The sequence below is a fragment of the Monodelphis domestica genome, chromosome 3, assembly GCF_027887165.1.
Source record: "Monodelphis domestica isolate mMonDom1 chromosome 3, mMonDom1.pri, whole genome shotgun sequence".
Taxonomy (NCBI): domain Eukaryota; kingdom Metazoa; phylum Chordata; class Mammalia; order Didelphimorphia; family Didelphidae; genus Monodelphis; species Monodelphis domestica.
In genome coordinates, this window is record NC_077229.1 from 276,085,468 (window position 1) to 276,108,012 (window position 22,545).

At 33.6% G+C, this 22,545-nt stretch overlaps 1 protein-coding gene across 6 annotated transcripts in view; it reads right to left on the bottom strand.

Moving 5' to 3' along the window:
- OSBPL1A (oxysterol binding protein like 1A) overlaps window positions 1-22,545 on the bottom strand; it is a 333,490-nt gene that overhangs the window by 224,978 nt on the left and 85,967 nt on the right. For all 6 annotated transcript variants that reach the window (XM_007487597.3, XM_056823805.1, XM_001362403.4 and 3 more), the window contains 6 exons: window positions 19,323-19,408; window positions 17,847-17,991; window positions 12,570-12,631; window positions 12,430-12,474; window positions 11,617-11,690; window positions 11,461-11,524 (listed from right to left, as the gene is read on the bottom strand). In XM_007487597.3, the coding sequence (XP_007487659.1) occupies window positions 11,461-11,524; window positions 11,617-11,690; window positions 12,430-12,474; window positions 12,570-12,631; window positions 17,847-17,991; window positions 19,323-19,408 (476 nt within the window). The remainder of the gene's footprint in view (window positions 1-11,460; window positions 11,525-11,616; window positions 11,691-12,429; window positions 12,475-12,569; window positions 12,632-17,846; window positions 17,992-19,322; window positions 19,409-22,545) is intronic.

Below are 22,545 nucleotides of genomic sequence, written 5' to 3' on the forward strand. Positions count from 1 at the left end.
TCCACTGTCACACCGGTAGGAAGTGTATAAAGTCAAATTTGAACCCAGAATCTTCCATCCTTAGGCTTTACTCTCTATCCACTGAACCACCTAGCTGCCTCCCACCTCATATCTTTTTAAAATCATCTATTTTTAATTTCTTAAAGCATTTCTTCCACCATATCCATATACCACAACTTATTCATTCCTCAAATGGCAGATATCCTCAGTTTCCAGTTTTCTTGCTACCAAAAAGAGCTACCATAAATATTTTTGCACATACAAGGCCTTTTTGGAATAGGCTGGGTCAAAGGGGATGCACTATTTAAAAATAACTTTTTGTAAATAATTCCAAATTGCTTTCCAAAAAAGTTGTACTCATTTACAGGTCTACCAACAGTGCTTTGATGTGTCTATTTTCCAAAAACCCATCCAATATTTGTAATTTGCCTTTTCTGTTTTCTTGGCCACTCTGATGGATATAATAGAATCTCAGAATTGCTTTCATTTGCATTTTTGCAACTTGGTAGTGATTTGAAGCATTTTTAATATATCTATTCTTTTTTTTTTGATATTGACAAATATTTATTATATGCATAAAAAAAAGCTTTTAGACAAGGTAAGGTATACTTAAGGATCCTCAACTCACTCAAGGAACTTTTTTCTATGAATGAAGGGGAGGGAAGCAAATTTCTCAAGAGAAAGGAATAAAGGTTAGAATGCTGGTGGTCTTCAGTGGATGAGAGTAGCTGGAGTGACTGAGTTAGTGTCAAAATGTAGGGAGATGAAAGTCAAGGTAAACAAGTTGAACTTTATACTTCAAGGTAATGGGGAAACCTCAAAACCTATTGAAGTAGGATTGACAGTAGCAGTAAAGAAAGATCATGGGGAAGAGTAAGAATCAGGCTTCTATTTCTTAAAAGAGGTGGGTTGGAAGGGACAGAAAAGAACTAGAACCAGTGAGCCAAGTTTTGGAGATCAGACAAGTTATTGTAATGAAAATTTCCAAATTTCTATTATAACAAAATATGATGGTTTGGAAGGCAGGTTGTCAGTCATAAAACATCTTCAATAGACAATGTGAATTACAACTTGTTGGGGACTGTTTATTACTAATAAACATAAAAAGCCCTTCCAAACCTAAAACAAAATATGTAAACACAAAAAAGTGGACTTTATATGAAACCAAGAATGCTAGCATCATACCATTTTCTTTAAGTATAACATTCTTTACTTTCATTTCAAAATATTTGTCATGCTATTTGAACTTCTCTTCCTTTGTGTGAATTTACAATATTGCAATGGCCATTAAGACATCATTATTGCTAAACCCAACCTCATTTCTCCTCCAAAAACAGTGTTGAGAGGATTTCTAACACCAACAAAATTAATCCCCATATTGGGATTAATCACTGTAGTCAAAATATAGGTTTCTTTATGCATTCGAGTCCATCTCTTCTGTCTCAAAACTTTGTCCAGTTGTCCAGTTTTTTCATTACTTTCAGCATTATTTCTCTTTACATTGTTGATTTTAATTCTTGATTCTGCTCATTTCACTCAGCATCAGTTCACACTACCAGGATTCTTTCTACATTTCTCTGGATTCCTTTGTTTCTATTCCAAACTTCACACTCAGTTCTGGTCTTTCCATCAAGAATGCCTGAAAATCTTCTACTGAATCAAATGTCCATTTTTTCCCATATAGGATTATGCCAAGTTTTGAAGGATAAATTATTCTAGGTTGTAAACCCAGGTCTTTTGCTTCTCTAAATATTGTATTCCAAGATCTCCTCTCATTTACTGTTGAAGCTGCAAAGTCTTGTGTAATCCTAATTGTAACTCCTTGGTATTTGAACTGTTTCATTCTTGATTCTTGCAATATTTTCTCCTTGATATGGGAATTCTGAATCTTAACTATGACATTCCTGGGAGTTTTCATTTGAAGATTTCTTATAGGAGGTGATCTATGGATTCTTTCAATTTTTACTCTCCCTTCTGGTCCTAATAAATCTGGGCAGTTTTCAGTTATGATTTCTTGAAAAATAGTATCTAAGCTTTTTACTAGATCAGTGTTTTCAGGGAGCCCAATAATTTTAATATTATCTCTTCTTGACCAGTTTTCTAAATCAGTTGTTTTTGATACCAGATATCTTACATTTTCTTCTTCCAGTTTTTCAATCTTTTGATTTTGTTCCAATATTTCTTGCTGTCTTGAGGAGTCATTGATTTCTGTTTGATCTATTCTTGCTTCCAAGAACTCTACTTTTTGGGCAAGGCTTTCCACATTCTCTTCTAAGCTATTTAATTTACTCCCAATTCTTTCCTCTAGGACTCGTATTTCACTTTTTATCTCTTCTTTCATTTGTTCTAAGAATTGATGAAATTCTTGTGGAAAATTTATTTTTTCCTTAAAGTCTCTAGTTAGAGTTGTTATAGAGTTGCTCATTCCTTCATCTTGAGGATCTCTGGTTTTGGTTCTGGATGTTATTTTCATCTTTAATTTATTCGTCTCTCCAGGTTTTGTTCCCGAATTCAGATTTTCTCCTGGAACTGAGTTATGACACAGATAGACCTTCTGGGTATGTTGACTGCTTATGTTGGGTCTTATCTTGGAGCCCATGTGTTCTGGCACTGACCTCCACATCCTAAGATTAGGCCTCTTTGGATTTTTAAAAGTTCAGAACTGAATCTAAAGGATCTACTGTCAGGAGCCTCAGAGTTCTTGGGACTGGACTATACTTGTTTTGATAGCTATGGACAGCTACTTTTCTCAGTAGAGTAGATAGTTTGAAATTCCACAATAGTTTGAATCCTAAATGATAACTTTTTGGAAATGTTCAAGAAAGAATTCTTGTCCAGAAATGAGATGACCTCTTCCAACTATGATTCTAATTTCACACAGTAGAAGGCAGAATTCCAACTCAGGTTTTAAATTTGATTTCCAATCCTTCATCCACTTTACCATGTACTTGCTTCTTGCCCTCTCATTTTATAGTGACAAAAAGCACTGTTATTCAAAAGAAGTCATAGCCCTAAACGTTCCTCTTGGGTGTCACTGGAATTCCAAAATTCGCTTCACTCAATAATCAGTCTATTAATTTCTGCAAGATTAGTTCAAGATTTGGCTGTATAGGTATTTGTCTCACTCCTATCTATTCTTTTAAAAAACCCTTAATATAGATCTTAGAATTAATACTATACATTGGTTCCAAGGCAGAAGAGTAGTAAAGGCTATGCAATGGGGATTAAGTGACTTCTCCAGGGTCGCACAGCTAGGAAGCGTCTGAGGTAACAGTTGAACTCAGAGCCTTTTGTCTCTATGTCTCCAGGCTTGGTTCTCAATTCACTGATCTACCTAGCCATGTACAGCCTAAGTTTCCTCCCTTGAGAACTATTTCCTGTTCATATTCTTAGACCATTAATCAATTAACAATGGTTAATAAATTTTAATCCATTCCTATTATATCTTAAAAATGAGATCTTTGTCAGGGAAACTTACTGAAAAAAATTTTTTTCCAGTTGCTTCTCTTTTAATCTTAGCTTTATTAGATTTGGGGTTTTTTGCAAAAAAAATTTTCATTTTATGTCATTAGAATTATTCATTTCATTTTCTGTAATTCCATCTTTAATTGTGAACTTTTCTTCTATCTACAGATCTGAGGGATAAATTTTTCTATATTTTTCAAATTTCTTTATGGCATAACCTTTTATATCTAAGTCACATATCCATTTGGAGTTCATTTCGGTATAAGTAGTAAGGTGTTGGTCTAAATTTGATTTCTTTCAGAGAGATATTCAATGCTTCCAGCAGTTTTAGTCACATAGTGAGTCCTTATTCCAATACCTGAGATCTTTCTGTTTATTGAATATTAGGACATTACACATATTTATTTTTGTATCCAGAGTACCTATTTTATTCCACAGATCAACTGTTCTATTTTTAAACCTGTACTAAATTGTTTGAATATTTACTACTTTGTTTGAGATCTGACACTACTGGGTCCCTTTTTTCTCATATTTCTGTTCATTACTTCTCTTGAGATTTTTGTTCTTTTTTCCTCCTCCAAAGTTATTTCTTCTAGTTCTATAAAGTAAGCCTTTGGTAATTTGTTTGGTTTGGCACTAAACAAATAAATTAACTTAGGCAGTAATGCCATTTTTATTATATTGGCTCACATATCCAAGAGCAACTACTATTTTGTTAATTACTTAGGTCTTTTTTCCTATAGTTGTAGTTTTATTTATATAGTTCTTGTGTGTATCTGGGAAAGTAGACTCCCAGTATTTTTAAATGTTCAAGTTAAATTTTTCTTTCTTTTTTTCTTTTCTTTCTTTTTCTATCTACTAGGTTTTAATGGCATTATATATATGCTGATGATTTGTTTTGATTTATTTTATATGCTCAACTTTGATAAGTTATTGTTTTAACTAATTTTAGTTTAAGTCTTTTGGGTTTTTTAAGCATACCATCAAATTAGGTGTAATCTAAGAAGATTCTTTTAGCCTAGGGTTATTCCCTCATTTTTTTACCTTATTGCTATAGGTAGCATGTCCAGAACATTAAAAAGAAATAAATGGATATTCTTGTTTCATACTTGAATTAATTAGAAACGAATCTAGTTTAATACTGTTACATTTAATGGTTCCTCTTGGATTTAGAAAAGTCATTTTTAAGGAAAGGTCTGGTATTTTTAACAGAAATAGGTATTGATTTTTTCAAGTGATTTTTTTCTGTTGATATTATATGATTTTTGCTGATTTTATAACTAATATTGTTGTTATAGCTTTCCTAATATTAAACCATTTTTGCATTACTAGTATAAATCCAACCTGGATATAATACCTAATCTTATGTCATGCTGTTTTTGCCTATTTGCCAATATTTTTTAAAATTTATGTTAATTGAGGATATTGGTCTACGCTTTCTTTTTCTGTCTTGATTCTCCCTAGTACATGTATCAAGACCATATCTGTGCCATATGAGAAATTTTTGTAATTTTTGCAAACCATTTATGTAATACTGAAATTAATTGTTATTTGGATGTCTAAGAGGAATCACTTGTGAATACATCTAATCCTAGAATTTCTTCTTTGGAAATTTATGGTTGTTCAATTTCTTTCTTTCAAGTTGAGTTTAAATTATCCCCATTTATTGTTTTGTTAATTTAGATATTTTATGTTTTTGTAAATATTTACTGATTTCATTTAAGTTGTTTGGTTTGTTGACATTTATTTGAGCAAAATAGTTTCTACTAACATCTTTTATTTCTTCTTCATTTTTAATGAATTATCCTTTTTTTACTTTTGAAATTGAGAATGTGGTTTTCCTCCTTATACTTTTTAAATAATTAGCTAAGAATTTATCGGTGTTTCCCTCCAAAAACCTCCAAGTTTTATTTATTAATTAAATGAGTTTTTCAATTTTATTACTTACTTCTTTCACTTGTAGGATCTCTACTTTGGTATTTAATTGGGAGTTTTAAAATTTGTTGGTATTTTAGTATTTTTATTGTATTCTCCATTTGCTGATCTGTTCTTTCTCTTTTCTGCTAATCAGAGTATTTAGAGATAAGTTCTCTTAAAAATGTCCTAAATTGTAGATTTTTAAATCTATAAAATCTACAAAAATTTCCTCAAAACTGTAGAATGCTGTCTCATTGTCATTATCTGTAATGAAATTTGTTGTTTCTATAATTTGTTTTTTTGCTCCAGTAATCCTTTAGAATTAAGTAATTTAGTCTCTTATTTAATTTTTAATACATTTTCATTGCATTATGATTAGTCAAGAATAAGTATAATATTTCTGATTTTCTGCATTTGTCTCTTGATCATGTCCCAAGACATTATCAATTTTTCCAAAGGTGCCATGCACAGGTTTTAAATATTTATGTTCCTTTCTATTTCAATTCAAAAATTGTCAGACGTTCATCATATCTAATTTTTCTAAAATTCTATTCAGATCCATAATTTTTTCTTATTTAGATTTACCTAATAATACTTACAGAGATAAATTGGGGTTCCTCCATTTTTATAGAATTAGCCATTGTCCTTTTTAATTAATTTAATTTTTTCTTTAAAAATTTAAAAACAATGTTGGGGTATATATGCTAAATACCAGGATAAATTCATTATCTATGTTATCTTATAGTAAAATATGGCTTTTATCTTTATCTCTTTTTATTGTCTTTTTTTTGATGCTGCCTTGTCTAAAATCATAATTATTACCCTTACTTTTTATGCTGAGGCATAATGCATTTTTAGTTCAAGGTTTTGGCTTAAAAATGCATTCAATTCAACAAGTAAAACTATGGGAATTGGAAGAGGGGAAATAGAAATATTAGGAAGGGATTAGTCATAAACAAAACTAACCTTAAGTTTACAGAGGAGATATTAAAAAGAATGAGGGGTATAAGCACATAACAATCATAATTGTGAATAAAAATCAAATTAACTCACCCATAAATGAAAAAAGGTCAACAAGATTGAATTTGAAAGCAAAAGCCAACAATATGTTGTTTAAAAGAAATGTTTTAAAAATAAATATACCCACAGAGTTAAAGTAGGGGCAGGAACAAAATTTATTATGCCTCAGTCGAAAACAAACAAAAACAAACAAACAAAAAAAACAACAGGGGAGGCAATTATGATTTCCCACATGGAAATAGCAAAAACACTGAATTAAAACAGAGGAAAGTGACATTTTGCCGAAGGGTTCACATAGGCAATGAACTAATTTCAATACTTAAAAAATATGTACCCAACCCCAATTCAATAAACTCCAGTGGCTCCCTATCCCTTCTATATATTTAAAGTCTTTCTCAATCTGGTCTATCTCTTTTTCTTTAATCTCTTACTTTCTATCCTACAAACAACTCTAAAACAGAAAGGCAAGGACTAGGCAAATAGGGTCATATAGCTAGGAAATGTCTAAGGCCAGATTTGAATTTAGGTCTTCCCAACCACAGGTCTGACACTCTATTCCACTATGCAGCCTAGCTGCCCAAATCTGGCCTCTTTCTATCTTTTTAGTCTTCTTTTTCTTTTAAAAACCCTTACCTTCTGCTCTTAGAATCAATACTGTGTTCCAGGACAGAAGAGTAGTAAAGGCTAGGTAACAGGGGCTAAGTGATTTGCCAAGGACACAGCTAGGAGGTAGATGAGGCACATTTGAACCCAGGACCTCTCAGCTCTAGGCTTGGCTCTCAAATTTACCTAGTGACCCCCTCTCTCTAGTCCTCTTACACTTTCCTCCCCTCTATGATCCAGCTATCTTGATACAATGTTTTTGCCACAGGGCAAAGCACAGGACTATGTCATACTTAATGGCCCCCATCTTGACCCTCCTCAATAAACTCAAGTAGATCTCTATTGCCTTCAGCATCAAAGACAAAATCCTATGACATTCAAAGTCTTCTTATACCTCACTCCCTGTGGAGTGTTCTGTCATCAAGTGATACTGCCCACCTTCCATGAACTAGATACTTCATATGTCCGTCCATCAATAAACATTTATTAAATGCCCATTATGTGCCAAATTGTCAATTACTAGAGACCGTGTTGCCAACATTTGCTAGATTTTGGAGAGAGCAAGTGAGTTTCATAAAAATATCTACTTCTGCTTCACTGACTAAAGTTTTTGTGTGGATCACAACAAAATAGGTCAAGTCCTCAAAGAGATGGGAGTACCAAATCATCTTGTCTCCTGAGGAACCTATATGTAAGCCAAGAATTGATTGTTAGAACTGAACAAGTGTCTGGCTTAAGAATGGAAAAATAATATGGGTGGGCAGTACATTGTCACCTTATTTATTTAACTTATATGCAGTGCATAGCATGCAAAATGCCGGGCTGTATGAATTAAAAGCCAGAATTATGGTGGATGGAAGAAATATAACCAATTTCCAATATGGAGAAGATACTACTCTGATAGCAGAAAGTAAAGAAGAATTCAGGAACCTCTTGATGAAGGTGAAAGAGAAGAATTTAAAAGCTGGCTTGAAGCTTACTACAAAAAAATTTTTTTTTAAACCTAAAATCTTGGCAATCACGTCTTGTGAATACAGGGAGAAGAAATGGAAGCAGTATCAAGAGTTTATATTCTTGGGCTCAAAACACTGACAAACAACTGCAGACATGAAATTAAAAGATGCTTGCACCTTGGAAGGAAAGAGAAAATTTAACATTAGCCTGTCAAAACAATTTTGGATTTTAAAGCAAAGGATCTTACTTCTGAGCCTCTAAACTATCTCTGTAGCGATGGGTGAAATCCTTCCTTCAATGGTAGAAGATGTGGTACTAGTGCTGTGTGGCTGTTCTAAGGACATGTGGTGACTCCTGACACCTAGAAGACCTGCCTCTGATCTATACTGGGGGTGGAGTCCCCCAAATCAGAGGGGCTCAGAAAAGGGAATTCACAAGGAAGCATAAATTGAATGAGGGAAAGGAAATAGGACTCTTTTGCCTCAGGATTGTAGAGAGAGGAGGTGACTAGGAAAACACTGGTACACTATGGTGTGGCTATGAAGCTGGCTGGGGAGAGGCAGCTAGGAGAATGCCAACACTGGCAAGTATTATCTAGGGAACCTCAGTGTACCCACATAGTCAGGTTTGGGGCTGGTCAAGAGAGGGCTAGCTCACCTGAAGTCTGGCTGTGAAGCTGGCCCTGCCAGTTGGGGGAAGAGGCTTGCAAAGGGAATAGCCAGCCACATAAGGCTGATGCCTTTTCTTTCTCTGGCCCACTTTTATTATTTAATAAGTAATTATAAATTGAGATACAGTCACCAGAGAATTTTAACAGAAAGCTATAGTAAATTTGGAAAGCATAGTAAAAAGCAGTGCTACCACCTTGCCATTAAAGGTCTGTACAGTCAAAGCTTTGAATTTTCCAATAGCAATGTATGGCTTGAGAGCCGAATTGTAAGGAAAGCTGAATGCCATAGAATCAGTGCTTTCAAATTGTGGTGTGGAATAGAATTTTGAGAATCCTCCCAAATTTCATATTCCATGACAGTATAGTTACTCTCAAAACAAAACAACACTGCATGGTACTCCTTTTCTCTGTTGTCAGTTAGCATCATCCCAACCACCTCATGTATCAGTATTATCTGGTTTCTTCCTCCTTCGTCTAAAAACAATGAAAAATTTCTTTGCTGTCTAACTTTGTATTCATTCTATTTTACATAATTCTTGCTTCTATCTTCTATACATTGGGGCCAAGAGGTAGGGGAAAATAAGCTGACTTTTGTACAGAATAGGGCATATAGCCAGACTGCTTTTTATTTCCCACAAGCCTCCCCTGATTACTCTACCTCTTCCTACAAGTCTCATTTTCTTCTTTCCTGCAGCACAGAGGATGTTAAAAATGTGGATGGAGGGCAGGCAGCAGATTGTTCTTAAGGCTTAGGATAACGGTATGAGAGAAGACAGAGATCTATTTTTAAAAGGAAGTGAGTAACAGGGTATGGAATCAAGGAACAAGATCACACCAAAGGATGGTGATCTATCTTCTACCTTAACAGGGAATCTCAAAGCAACCTTTTAGGTTTTAGGAGATTTTAAGAGAAAGTAACTATTTTTGACAGAGGTTTCACAATGGGAAAGCAAACCCCACATGATGTGGACATGTTCATCATATAATGCTATTCTGTGTAGCACATGCTAGGGGTCACTCTCATCGACAAAATAACTCCAGATCCTGATAAAAAAATAAAAAAGGATGATGGATTACTGGCCAAGGATGGAGTACAACAAATTGTTGTTGTTGTTGAGACATGTCTTCAAGACTCTTCATGATCTAATTTAGGTTTTCTTGGCAAAGATACTGCAGCAGTTTGCCTTTATCTTCTATGCAGGTTTATAATCTACTTTATGAATTCATTTGTGTGCTCCTTCTGTCCAAATGGTATATAACATATTCCACAACAAAACTGCTTCTATTTTTTCCTCCTTTGATCTTTGTTTTTTTCTCAAATGAGTATATCTCTTTAATAAAGTTAACCTACCCTACCTTTTGCCTATCTTGTTTTTGTTTTTTAAAGTAAAGTATACTCAGTCAGAGACAAATTCTAGTCATGTGTATTATCTCATCCAAGTTCAATGATTCCTATATGAGGTCAAATTTGGATCTTTTTGTGAGGAACTTTAGTTCATCATATTAATTCCCCAAACTTTGTGCATTTATATATAATGTTTGAGGCCATGGGTTTTTATTACTATCTACTTTATTAGAAGGCATCATCTATAAATTTCTGGCTAGTATAAATGGCTATTCTTCATTCATTTGATCTATTCCCTATGGTATCTCCTATAGGAGGAGATACAAATATGTAGTTTTCTCCCTCCTTCTAGTTTTTAAATTTAAAGCCTGTTTGATTTTTAAAGTACTGTTTTATTTAGGACAGCAGGCATTTACTCTCCTCAACAATTATATAGAGTTCTCAATTTTCGTCACTTCATTTACTGTATATCTTATGAAACCTAAAATCTATTGCTCCCTTTTCATCCTCTCACACTCCTCTTCATACTTAAGTGGAATTCCTCAGTTTCCACAGGCTCTCAAATAGAATTAAATCAGTATTTTACCCTTCTTGTGGATGGATTCACCTAACAAGGCTATAAACTGCTTGATCACATGGATAGATGGGGTTATGATGTAGACTCTATAAACGATCACCCTAGTGCAAATATTAATAATATAGAAATAGGTCTTGATCAATGACACATGTAAAACCCAGTGAAACTGCTCATTAGCGATGGGAGGGGGGTGAGAGGAGGGGAGGGAAAGAACATGAATCATGTAACCATGGAAAAATATTCTTAACTAATTAAAAATTTTCAAATAAAAATAAATAAATAAATAAGGCTGTAAGTCTTTCCAACCCAATCCAACAAAAATGTTCCATTTTCCAACATTTTTCTCTGACACTATTTCCAAGAATAAATTGGGATATGTGAGGTTTCCTTTATTTTATTGCACTAGGTAATATTATATCATAATATCATCTGTTGCCTCTTCTCTAAATGACTTTTAAAATTAAATTAGTGTTCAGAATGGCAGAGGTTATCAGAAATTTCAACACTAGATAAATAAAAGTATTAGGATATTGTCAGTTACAAAACATCAGTTATATCTATGTTAAATTATAAAAATATTCCTAATAACAAATATAATTTTAAAAATTATTTGTGATCCTGTTCCCATTTCCTATCTCAATTCATAATTTGAATTGAAAAATGAAAAGTCTGGACCCCCCCCCCCCAAATCAAAAGTTTGCTAACATTTTCAAATCTCTAGAAAGGTACATTCCATATACATTTTTAAAAAAATGATAATACATTATATTGGTTTTTACACTATCATTGCTCGTTTATGGAATGACAAGTTCTATCAAACAACTTAAAAAAATTATTCCTAATAATCACTTTCAAGTCTTGGTTAAAAATTGTTTTTAAAAAGGTTAAAAAGTCAAATTTTCTCCTTACTGTACATGTAGCTTGAGTCAAATGCTTGCATCCTTGGCGGTGAGCATTACTAATTGCATCAAGCCTTCCAGAGGGGAAAAAAATAAAAAAGAAAAGCTTAACACTATGAACTAGATTTGAAAATATTTAAATTTAGTGAAGATACATAATACTTACTGTTTCCTATACCATGAAAGAACTCCATGTTCTAATACTACCCAGCACAGTCTCCAACCAAAAAATCTTGAACTCTAAGGAGAAAATGAATCACTTCAGAAGCTAGTATATAATTCAAGTTCAAATTCAAAAGTATCACTGTAATTGTGCAATATAAACTGAAAAAAATATTATTATACTTCTTTGCCTATTGAAACCATTATCTATTGATTAATTAGGTTCAAAATTTTAAAAAACAGCAACTTTAAACAGTGAAACCAAAATAAGTGAGAATTGGGATCTAGTCAAAGCAATATTGAATATAAAGAAGTCCTTTTTCTCCAACATTAGTTATAAAAGGATAGATTTATGGAACAGTATAAAAGCTATTTCTTAATGATGATGACCTTAAAAATCCCTAATGAGTTTACTTCACAGAAAAAAATCTAATATATATTCAGGAAGAATGTATATGTATACAGGTATATGTTTATTTAAAGAGGAGAAAACTACAAAATTGATTCATATTAAAAAGCAAACTGTAATATTTGTTACAAACTAATCCAGGCCAAATTAATTATCTTCTTCATGTTATAAAAAGGACTCAGTCCTTAGCATAATAAAAACATTTTTGAACTGAAAGCATGTTAAAAATAAATAAGATTACTACATTAAATAGAAAGCTAGATTAGATGACTCCTAGGGACCCTTCAAACTTTAAGATTAGATGTTGTTTTTAACAACAACAACAAAAAAGTAACTAGTTGGAACTTACAAGGCCACATCTTGTTTGCCTTAAGATTTCTCAGAAGCAAAATAAACCAAGAGACCTACCTTCCAGAGAGGACCTTCATATCGTTTCAATACTTTGTAGACCACCTATTTAAGAAATTTCCTCATTAAAATGTCATTTCACATCACATTTTTCCTTTCTAAAATAACTGTTTACAAATATTTTATATATTCACCCATACCTTATTACCACCAAGTGCATGTTTCATTTCTAGACCTTGGGCTAGGTCAAGGGGTCTCTGATCTATATAAAAGCAATGAGAAAAAAATTTATCCAGAATATAAGAAAAATCTAATATTCCAACTGACATATAATCAGTATCTCCCATTCCATCATTTTCTACTCTTTTCCACTCTGTCATAATTACCCACATGAATTTCCCTTTGAATATCACCTCTATGGTTGTCCTACAAAGCATCCTTTTTTAAAGACCATCTAACAATCCATGACAAGATTTAAGAAGTCAATATTCAAGGAGGGGAATAAACCTCAACATAACATCACCTAGTCAAGCCGCAGGCTTATGAAACTTTTCAGAAATAAAAATAAACTTGTTTCATTAAGTGGCAAGTATCAAAGGTATTCCAAAAGTTGAGGCTCAACTTGGAAGAATTACCATTGAAAGCTTGTACTGCAATAACAACCAAAAATACTACTGAGTGATATTTTTGCACATGTGCAGAATGCTATCCTTAATCAAATGAATAAAACATGTCATTTTTGAGGTTATCTTTTGGTAGGAAGAGGAATGAGACCTGTGACTTCATTAATCTATGGTACTCTCAGGTGAAGAAATTTCCTCTACTAATCTAGAGTTGACAAGGGCTATGAGAAATTAATGATCTATCCATGGTAACAGTCAGTATATGTCAGAGGCAGCACACTTGAATCAGATTTTCCAGGTGTCAAGAAACTTCTATACCACATTATTTTTCTGGATAGTCAACAAAAGTCAGTATGCTACTCTGGGTGCCATGAAAGGATACCAAATATACAAAAGACCAAAGATCCTATTCTTTTAAAAACAAAGCCAAACAAACAAACAAACAAACAAAACCCTTACTTTCTGTCTTGGAATCGATACTGTGTATTGGTTCCAGGGCAGAAGAGTGGTAAGGGATAGGCAATGGGGGTTAAGTGACTTGCCCAGGGTCACACAGCTAAGAAGTGGCTGAAGTCACATTTGAACCTGGGACCTCCAATCTCTAAGCCTGGTTCTCAATCAATCCACTGAGCCACCAAGCTGACCCCAAAAGATCCTATTCTTAAAGCTTTTATAATCTTGCTAGTGAAATATATGTAGGAAAGAACAGCAAGCTGAGCTCAGTTCTGTAATATGTCTGTAATTTTCATCTAACAAATCCATTTCCCAAAAGAATTTTGGGATTGCATGGAATCTATCTTAAATTTTTAACTCATAAAGGACCATGGAAAGAAAAATTAAAATTTAATTAGAAACTAAATAATCTAATTCTAAAGAATATGTGGGTCAAAGAATAAATCATAGAAACAATCAGTAATTTCTTTGGAAAGAATGACAACAATGAGACAATGGATGAAAATTTATGGTATACAGGCAAAGTACTTGGAGGAAAATTTATACCTCTAAACATTAACATCAGTGAATTAGAGAAAGGACAGATCAATTAATTGAGCATTCAACTAAAAAATTTGGGGGAAAAACAAATTAAAACCTCCAAATTAAAACTAAATTGGAAATCTTAAAAACCAAAGATAAGAACAACAAAATTAGAAGAAAACTAGTGAATTCATAAATTAAGCTAAAAGCTAGTTTTATGAAAACAAAAACAACAATAAAATTGATAGCCCATTGGTTAATCTGATTTTCAAAAGCAAAGAAGAAAATCAAATTACCTGTATCAAAAATGGAAAGGATGAATTAACCAGCAATGAAAAGGAATTTAAAACAATTATTAGGAGTAATTTTACCTAACTATATGCCAATAAATTTGATAGTCTAAGTGAAATGAATGATATTTACAAAAATAAAAACTGCTCAGATTAACAGAAAAGGAAATAGAAATACTTAAATAATCCTATCTTGGAAAAAAAATTGAACAAGCTATTACTGAACTTCTGTTCACTGAAGAAAAAATTCTCTAGGCTCATGGATTCATAACTGAATTTTACCAAACATTTAAAAAACAATTAATCTCAATAATATATACATTATTTGGAAAAAAATATACAAAGGAGGAGTCCTATCCAATTCCTTTTATGACACAAATATGAAAAATCAGAGAAAACTATAGATCAATATCTCTAATGAACATCAATGCAATTTTAAAAATAAAATACTAGCAAGAAGATTACATCAATATATCACAAGGCTCATTCACTATGACCAGGTGAGTTTTATAGCAGGAATGCTAGACTGGTTCAATATTAAGAAAATTATCAGTATAATTTACCACAGCAATAACAAAATCAACAGAAATCTCAGATTGTCTCAATAGATGCAGAAAAAGCTTCCTACAAAATTGAACACTCATTCTTATGAAGAACGTTAGAGAGCATAGGAATAAATTCAGCTTTCCTTAAAATTATAAATACTATCCATCTAAACCATTGGCAAGCATTATCTGTAATGGGGTCAACTTGGAAGCCTTCCCACTAAAATCAGGAGTGGAGCAAGATGCCCATTATCATCACTATTATTCAATATGGTACTAGAAATACTAGCTATAGTTGTAAGAGGAAAAAGAGAAAGTGAGGGAATTAGAATAGGCAATGAAGAAACAAAATTATCACTTTCCACACACAATATGATGATATACTTAGAGAACCCTAGAGAAACAACTAAAAAAATTAGTCAAAATAATTAACAACTTGAGCAAAGTTGCAGAATAGAAAATAAACCCATATAAATCATTGGCATTTCTAATATGTTGTCAACAAATCCCAGTAACAGAAGACAGAAAAAGAAATACAATTTAAATTAACAATAGATAATATAAAATACTTGGGAGTCTACCTGCAAAAACAGACCTAGGAACTGTAGCAACTTAATTACAAAACACTTTTTACTAAATAAAATCAGATCTAAACAACTGAAAAAATATTAATTGCTCATGGTCTGGACAAGCAAATATAATAAAAAAAAGACAAGTGTATCTAAATTAATCTACTCATTCAGTGCCATACCAATCAAACCACCCAAAAATATTTTAAAGAGCTAGAAAAAAATACATGAAGGAAGGTGGTCGAGGCATACAAGAACTCAAACTGTATTACAAAGCAGTAATCATAAAAACAATCTTGTACTGGCTAAGAAATCAAGTGGCAGATCAGTAGAATAGATTAAGTACAAAAAATTAATAACAGTAATTTAGTGTTTGATAAATCCAAGGAATTAGGCTTTTGGGATAATACCTCACTATCTGATAAAAAAAAAAACTATTGGAGAAAATTGGAAAAGGGTATAACAGAGACAGGGAATATACCGATGCCTCATTCCATGTACCAAGAGATGGTCAACAAAGATATATGACCTAAGTAATAAAGGATAATATCCTAAGAAAATGAGAGTATGGAATAGTTTACCTCTCTGATCTGTGAATAAGGGAAGAATTTAGGACCAAACAAGAGATAAAGAGCATTAAAATAAAATGCTCTTTATGCCCTAGTTATTCTCAGCAATGCAGTGATCCAAGATAATCTTAGAAACTCAGGAGGAAAAATACCATCTGCCCTCTGAGAAAGAACTAATGGAGTCTGAATTCAAACTAAAACATACTATATTTCACTTTCCACTTTTTCTTTCTTTTTCATTTGAGATCTCTTCCACAAAATAATATGGAAAAATATTTTACATGACTGTGCATGTAAAATATATATTAGATTCCTTATTCTCTCAGGGAACGAGGAATGGTTGGAAGAAGGGAGAGAATCTGGAACTCAAAACTTTTTAAAAAATAAACATAAATTTTTTTACATGTAATTTGAGAAAATAAATATTTTTAAAAGTTTTTTATTCATAAAATACATTTGCTCCTCTTTCTAAAAATCTATATTTAACACAAGAAAAAAAGGAATAAAATGGAAAACTTAAGAAGATAGACATTTTATGGATAGAGCAGCTTTTGAAAAAAGCAGAGATAAATCCCAACAAGAAATGTTAAAAGATTTGTATCTTATGAGGCACAAACTATTTACATTCTCTAGACGAAGATTGCAAAGTTTGATATATAATGGAAAGTCCTTTAAAATTTTACTGCTGGGGCAGGTAGGTAGAACAGGCAATAGAATGTCAGGCTTAGAGTTGGGAACATGCCACCCTATCCAATAATTTAATAAAGGCTTTGTGGTAATCAAATCTGGCTTCAAACATTCCCTAGCTGCGTGATCCTGGACAAATCACTTAACCCCAATTGCATAGTCTCTAATGTTCATCTGCCTTAGAAGCAGAACTAAATATCAATTCTAAAACAAAAGGTAAGGGTTTTAAAAAATAAAATAAAACATTAATGGTAGGGGCTGGATTAGCTTATTTATACCATCTTTTGTAGCATATATAATATGACCAGGTCCTTTGGAAACAATAATAATGGAACTCTTATAATGGACTTCTAAGCCAACAGTATATCCATACTTTAATTAAAGCAACAACTAAATACTGTTAAAACATTATTAGTGAGAATTAGAAATAATCTCTAGAAGGCAATGTGGAATAGTGAGCAGTTAAAGTCAAGCTTGAAGTTAAGAACTGGGTCCAATTCTTACCTCTGATATATACTGCTTATGAAACCCTGAGCAAACCAGGTCACCACTGTAAAATTGAGATTTGAACTCTGGACTCCATTCCCCAGGAGTCCTTGCTAGCTCCCAGAATGCCCTCTAATCTCACTGAATTCTCACCTGGGACAAGAGCAAAATTTTATTTAAAGGGTCTTCCCCGTAGGCGGGGCTCTTTTTACTTCCTGTCTCCGCTGGCAAACAGACTCTTCTCATGATGTGAGTGAAATTTTGGGTGGGCCTCATGGCCCACCTGGCACGTGCCTTTTCTTACTTGTATATTCTTAAATCCTTAACCTTTAATAAACCTCATAAAAATATAATACTCCTTGCAGAGAGAAACTAATTTCTACCTGCCTCAGTTTCCCTAAATTTTAATCTTTACACCTCTCAAGGTTGGCTCTGGGCAAAACTCTAGGATGTCAAGCTACAGAGAGGTTTCTGACTTGTACTGATTGACATTTTCCTAATCTGGGAGTTCCTTAGAGCAACAAAATCACAGGTCTAGTCTCTATCCCTGTCCCTAACGAATTTCAAAATAACATAAATTGTTTCAGGTATATTAATATTTTTACTTTGAAAAATGATGAACATCATATCAAATAATTTAACAAAAGCTCTAGTAAAAATGAATAATGGGACACAATTTTATTGAATTTATAAATTATGAGATGACAAATATTTAAATTCACTACTTGCTTACCATTTTTGTTTTTCAGACTAGGGTCGGCACCGCTTTTCAGAAGTTTTAAGGCGCAATGTTTGTGAGCACGATATGCTGCACAGTGCAGAGGTGTATTTCCCATCTGGTCAGAACAGTTAACATTAGGAGGATTTGGTCTGTTGAGCTGAAAATGATAAGGATTACTTCTCAATTAACTATGTTAATTAAATCAATTAATTACCATACATTCATTAATAACTAAAATAATTAATGGAATAACAGTGGTCGTTTCAAAAAATGGATAAATTTAGAAATTTGAAAGCTCATCATATTTCTTCTAACAGTTAATTTCACCTATATTTATTCTTTGTTCTGAGCCCCCCATTTCAGTTAACAAAATACTATATTTATCTTATATATAAATATAAAAAAAGCATTATCATTTAGAAATATTTAACTTTTTTCCACTTTGCAAACTTAAAAAATGTTTTCTTTAAGAAGTCAGGAGTTAAAAAATTTAAAAATCAAAGAAATGTTTGTTATCATTCAATTAACAAGTGAATTAACAGTCCTGCTACTCAGGCAAAATTCAGGACCAGTTAAGAGTCTGAGGCTTAATGAGAATTTGTGGGAAATAGAACAAAATAAATAACAATATAAAAGGAAAAGGTAAAAGATGAACAAGGGCTGGGAATTTATGATCATCCTCACAACTGTGGAAGGTAAATGCTATTATGATACCCATTTTAGAGATGAAGATACTGACGCAGAAAGAAGAGAAATAACTTCCCCAAGGTCATACAGCTAAGTGACTAAGAGAAGATTCAACCTTAGATGTTCCTATCTCTAAGTTTCACTCTCTGACTATTGTGGCCTATATCTACCTATGTAGAAGGTACTGAGCACATACAAAGATAAAAAATAAAAATGCACACTTAGAGGAATTTAAAAGGAACAGGGCATGTATGGAAAGAGGCATAATTCAGAATGCATTCTGATGGAGGCAGAGGTTTTATAAAATTATGAAAAGAAAGAATAGCTTCAGCTGGTGAAATCTTCACGGAAGGGGAGGCATCTGAACTAAGGGTTCAAAGAAAAGAAGTATTTTAAAAACCAGAGGGAATTTATTTTTAAAAGAAGGAATGGCATCCAGATATGATGGCCTGAGTGGATGCATAAAGTAGGGTGAAGCAACATAAGATCAAGAAAAAGCTAGTTGCACAGCTCAGCTGGAATATAAAGTAATGTGCACAAGTGAATAGTGAAATGGGACTGGAAAAGAAGGGTAGATTGAGTAATATTGTGCATTGCATTCAAAGCCAATTTAAGTAGTTCATATTTTATTTTATGAGAATACAAAGCCACTAAACACATAAAAGATTATTCTCTAAAGTGTTTTAGCTTTGATCTTCAGCTCTCTTAGAAAAAGATTGTTTAATGATATGCAAAATGTATTAACTATATAATAAACAAAAGCCAGTTCATAGTTTGCTTATTCTTTAATTTTTTTTTTACCAATGTTGTCAGTCCTGCTGTGTTTCCTTCTCTTGCTGCTGCCAAAAGCAATTCTTCAAATTTTCTTTGTTGAGTTCTTTCTACAGCTGTTGGTGAAAGGAATTAATTTTAATCTGCACTAAATCAGAGGATACTTTTTCAAAAATTTCAAAAACAAAAAACTGAAGTAAATCAATTTTGATATTTCTATTAAATAGTTTCTAACCACTCTCACTTACCTTTATTCTCTCCTTATCTACTGGCTTCTTCCCCACTGTCTACAAACATATCTATGTCTCTTCCATATTAAAAACAACAACACTCCTTTGATCCTTCCATTCGTGCAGTCATCGTGTGTGTACATACAGTATACATATATAAACACACACATATGTGTGTATATTATGTATCTATCTTTTACTTTTTTTGGATAAGTTCTTTGAGAAGTACTTCTTCAACAGATGTCTTCACTTCTCTTTCTCTTACTCTTGTCTTTATTCCTTCCAGTTTCAGATTTCATCAAATTTCCATCCAAATTTCCAAAATAAACCAAAGACTTTTTCTCAATCCTCATTGTCCTCAACTTCTTTCTCTGTGGCTGTGACACTCCTGATAACCATCTTTATACTCTGTGTCCTATAGGTTTCTGGAACACCCATCACTCTCTCCTGATTCTCCTCCTACATATTAGACCTCTCTATCTCAGACTCCTCATCCAGGTCATGCCTTCTAACCCCAAGTGTTCCAAAGGATTTTATGCTAGGCCTTCTCTCCACTATAATATTTCACTCATTGGTTCCCACGGATTTAATTATCATCTCTAGGCTGATGATCTCAAATTAACCTATGGGGAATAACCTCTCTGCTAAACTCCAATCACATATCTCCAACTGCCTTTCAGAAATCTCAAACTGGATTCCAAAAGACATTTAAATTCAAAATGTCCAAAACTGAACTCATCATCTTTCCCTTTAAATCCTCTGTACATTCTAATTTCCCTATTGCTGTAAAGGGCAATATCATCTTCCCAGGCCCTCAGCATCACAATTTAGGTGTCATTCTTGACTCCTCGCATTCTCTCACCCCTTATTTTTAAATTTCTGGCAAGGCCTTTTCACCTTTGTGATATCTCAAATACTCTCCCTTTTGCAGTCCCAGATCTCAAACTATACTATAAAGCAGCGGTCATTAAAACAATTTGGTACTGGCTAAGAGACAGAAAGGAGAATCAGTGGAATAGACGTGGGGTAAGTGACCTCAGCAAGACAGTCTATGACAAACACAAAGACCCCAGCTTTGGGGACAAAAATCCAGTATTTGACAAAAACTGCTGGGAAAACTGGAAGACGGTGTGGGAGAGATTAGGTCTAGATCAACACCTCACACCCTACACCAAGATAAACTCAGAATGGGTGAATGACATGAACATAAAGAAGGAAACTATAAGCAAATTAGGTGAACATAGAATAGTATACATGTCAGACCTTTGGGAAGGGAAAGACTTTAAAGTTTAAAGCCAAGCAAGACATAGAAAGAGTCACAAAATTTAAATAAATAATTTTGACTACATCAAATTAAAAAGGTTTTGTACAAACAAAACCAATGTAACCAAAATTAGAAGGGAAACAACAAATTGGGAAACAATCTTCATAACAAAAACCTTTGACAAAGGTCTAATTACTCAAATTTATAAAGAGCTAATAAATCAATTGTACAAAAAACCAAGCCATTCTCCAATTGATAAATGGGCAAGGGACATGGATAGGCAGTTTTCAGCCAAAGAAATCAAAACTATTTATAAGCACATGAAAAAGTGCTCTAAATCTTTGATAATCCGAGAGATGCAAATCAAAACAAACCTCACACCTAGCAGATTGGCTAAGATGACAGTGAAGGAAAGTAGTGAATGTTGGAGAGGATGTGGCAAAGTGGGGACACTCATTCATTGCTGGTGGAGTTGTGAATTGATCCAACCATTCTGGAGGGCAATTTGGAACTATTCCCAAAGGACGCTAAAAGACTGTCTGCCCTTTGATCCAGCCATAGCACTGCTGGGTTTGTACCCCAAAGAGACAATAAATAAAAAGACCTGTACAAGAATATTCATAGCTGCACTCTTTGTAGTGGCAAAAAACTGGAAAATGAGGGGATGCCCATCAATTGGGGAATGGCTGAACAAATTGTGTTATATGTTGGTGATAAAACACTATTGTGCTAAAAGGAATAATAAAGTGGAGGAATTCCATGGAGACTGGAATAACCTCCAGGAAGTGATGCAGAGTGAGAGGAGCAGAGCCAGGAGAACATTGAACACAGAGTCTGATAAACTGTGGTACAATCGAAAGTAATGGACTTACTTCTCCATTAGTCTCAATGCAATGTCCCTGAACAACAGGCAGGGATCAAGGAGAAAAAAAAAACCACTACCCACAAGCAGAGGACAAACGGTGGGAGTTAAAACACTGAGGAAGGACAACAGCTTGACTACACGGGTGGAGGGGATATGATTGAGGAGAGACTTTGAATGAACACCCTAATACGGAAACCAATAGCATGGAAATGGGCTTGGGTTGAGGACGCATGTGATACCCAGAGGAATCATGCATCGCCAATGGGAGGGAAGGGGAAGAAGGAAGGGGGAAAAAAGCTGATCTTTGTTTCTAATGAATAATGTTTGAAAATGACCAAATAAAATAATGTTAAAAAAAAAAGAAATCAAAATCATTAAAAAAACCCCCAAAAAACAAATATGCTCCCTTTTCTCCTCTGACTCTATTACCACCTTAGTAGTAGCAGGCCTTCATCACCTTCTACCTGGACTACTGTAGTAGCCTGCTGTTTGGTCTTTCTGTCACATCTCTCCCCATTCTAGCCTATCCTCCACTCGGCCCCCAAAGTGATTTTCTTCAAGCACTGGTCCTATCATGTCACTCTCCTACCAATAAACTCTAATAGTTCTGGGCAGCTAGGTAGCACAGTAGATAGTGTCAGGGCCTAGAGTCAGCAGGACTTGGGTTCAAATCTGACCTCAGATTCTTCCTAGTTACATGACCCTGGGCAAGTCACTTGACCCCAATTATCTATCCTTGCTGCTCTTCTGCCTTAGAATTGATATTTATATACTTATTGATTCTAAAACAGAAGGGAAGAGTAAAAAAAAAATCTCTATTGGCTCCTTATCACCTCCAGAAAAAATACAAAATTCTCTATTTGGCATTCAAAGCCCTTCATAAATTAGATCACC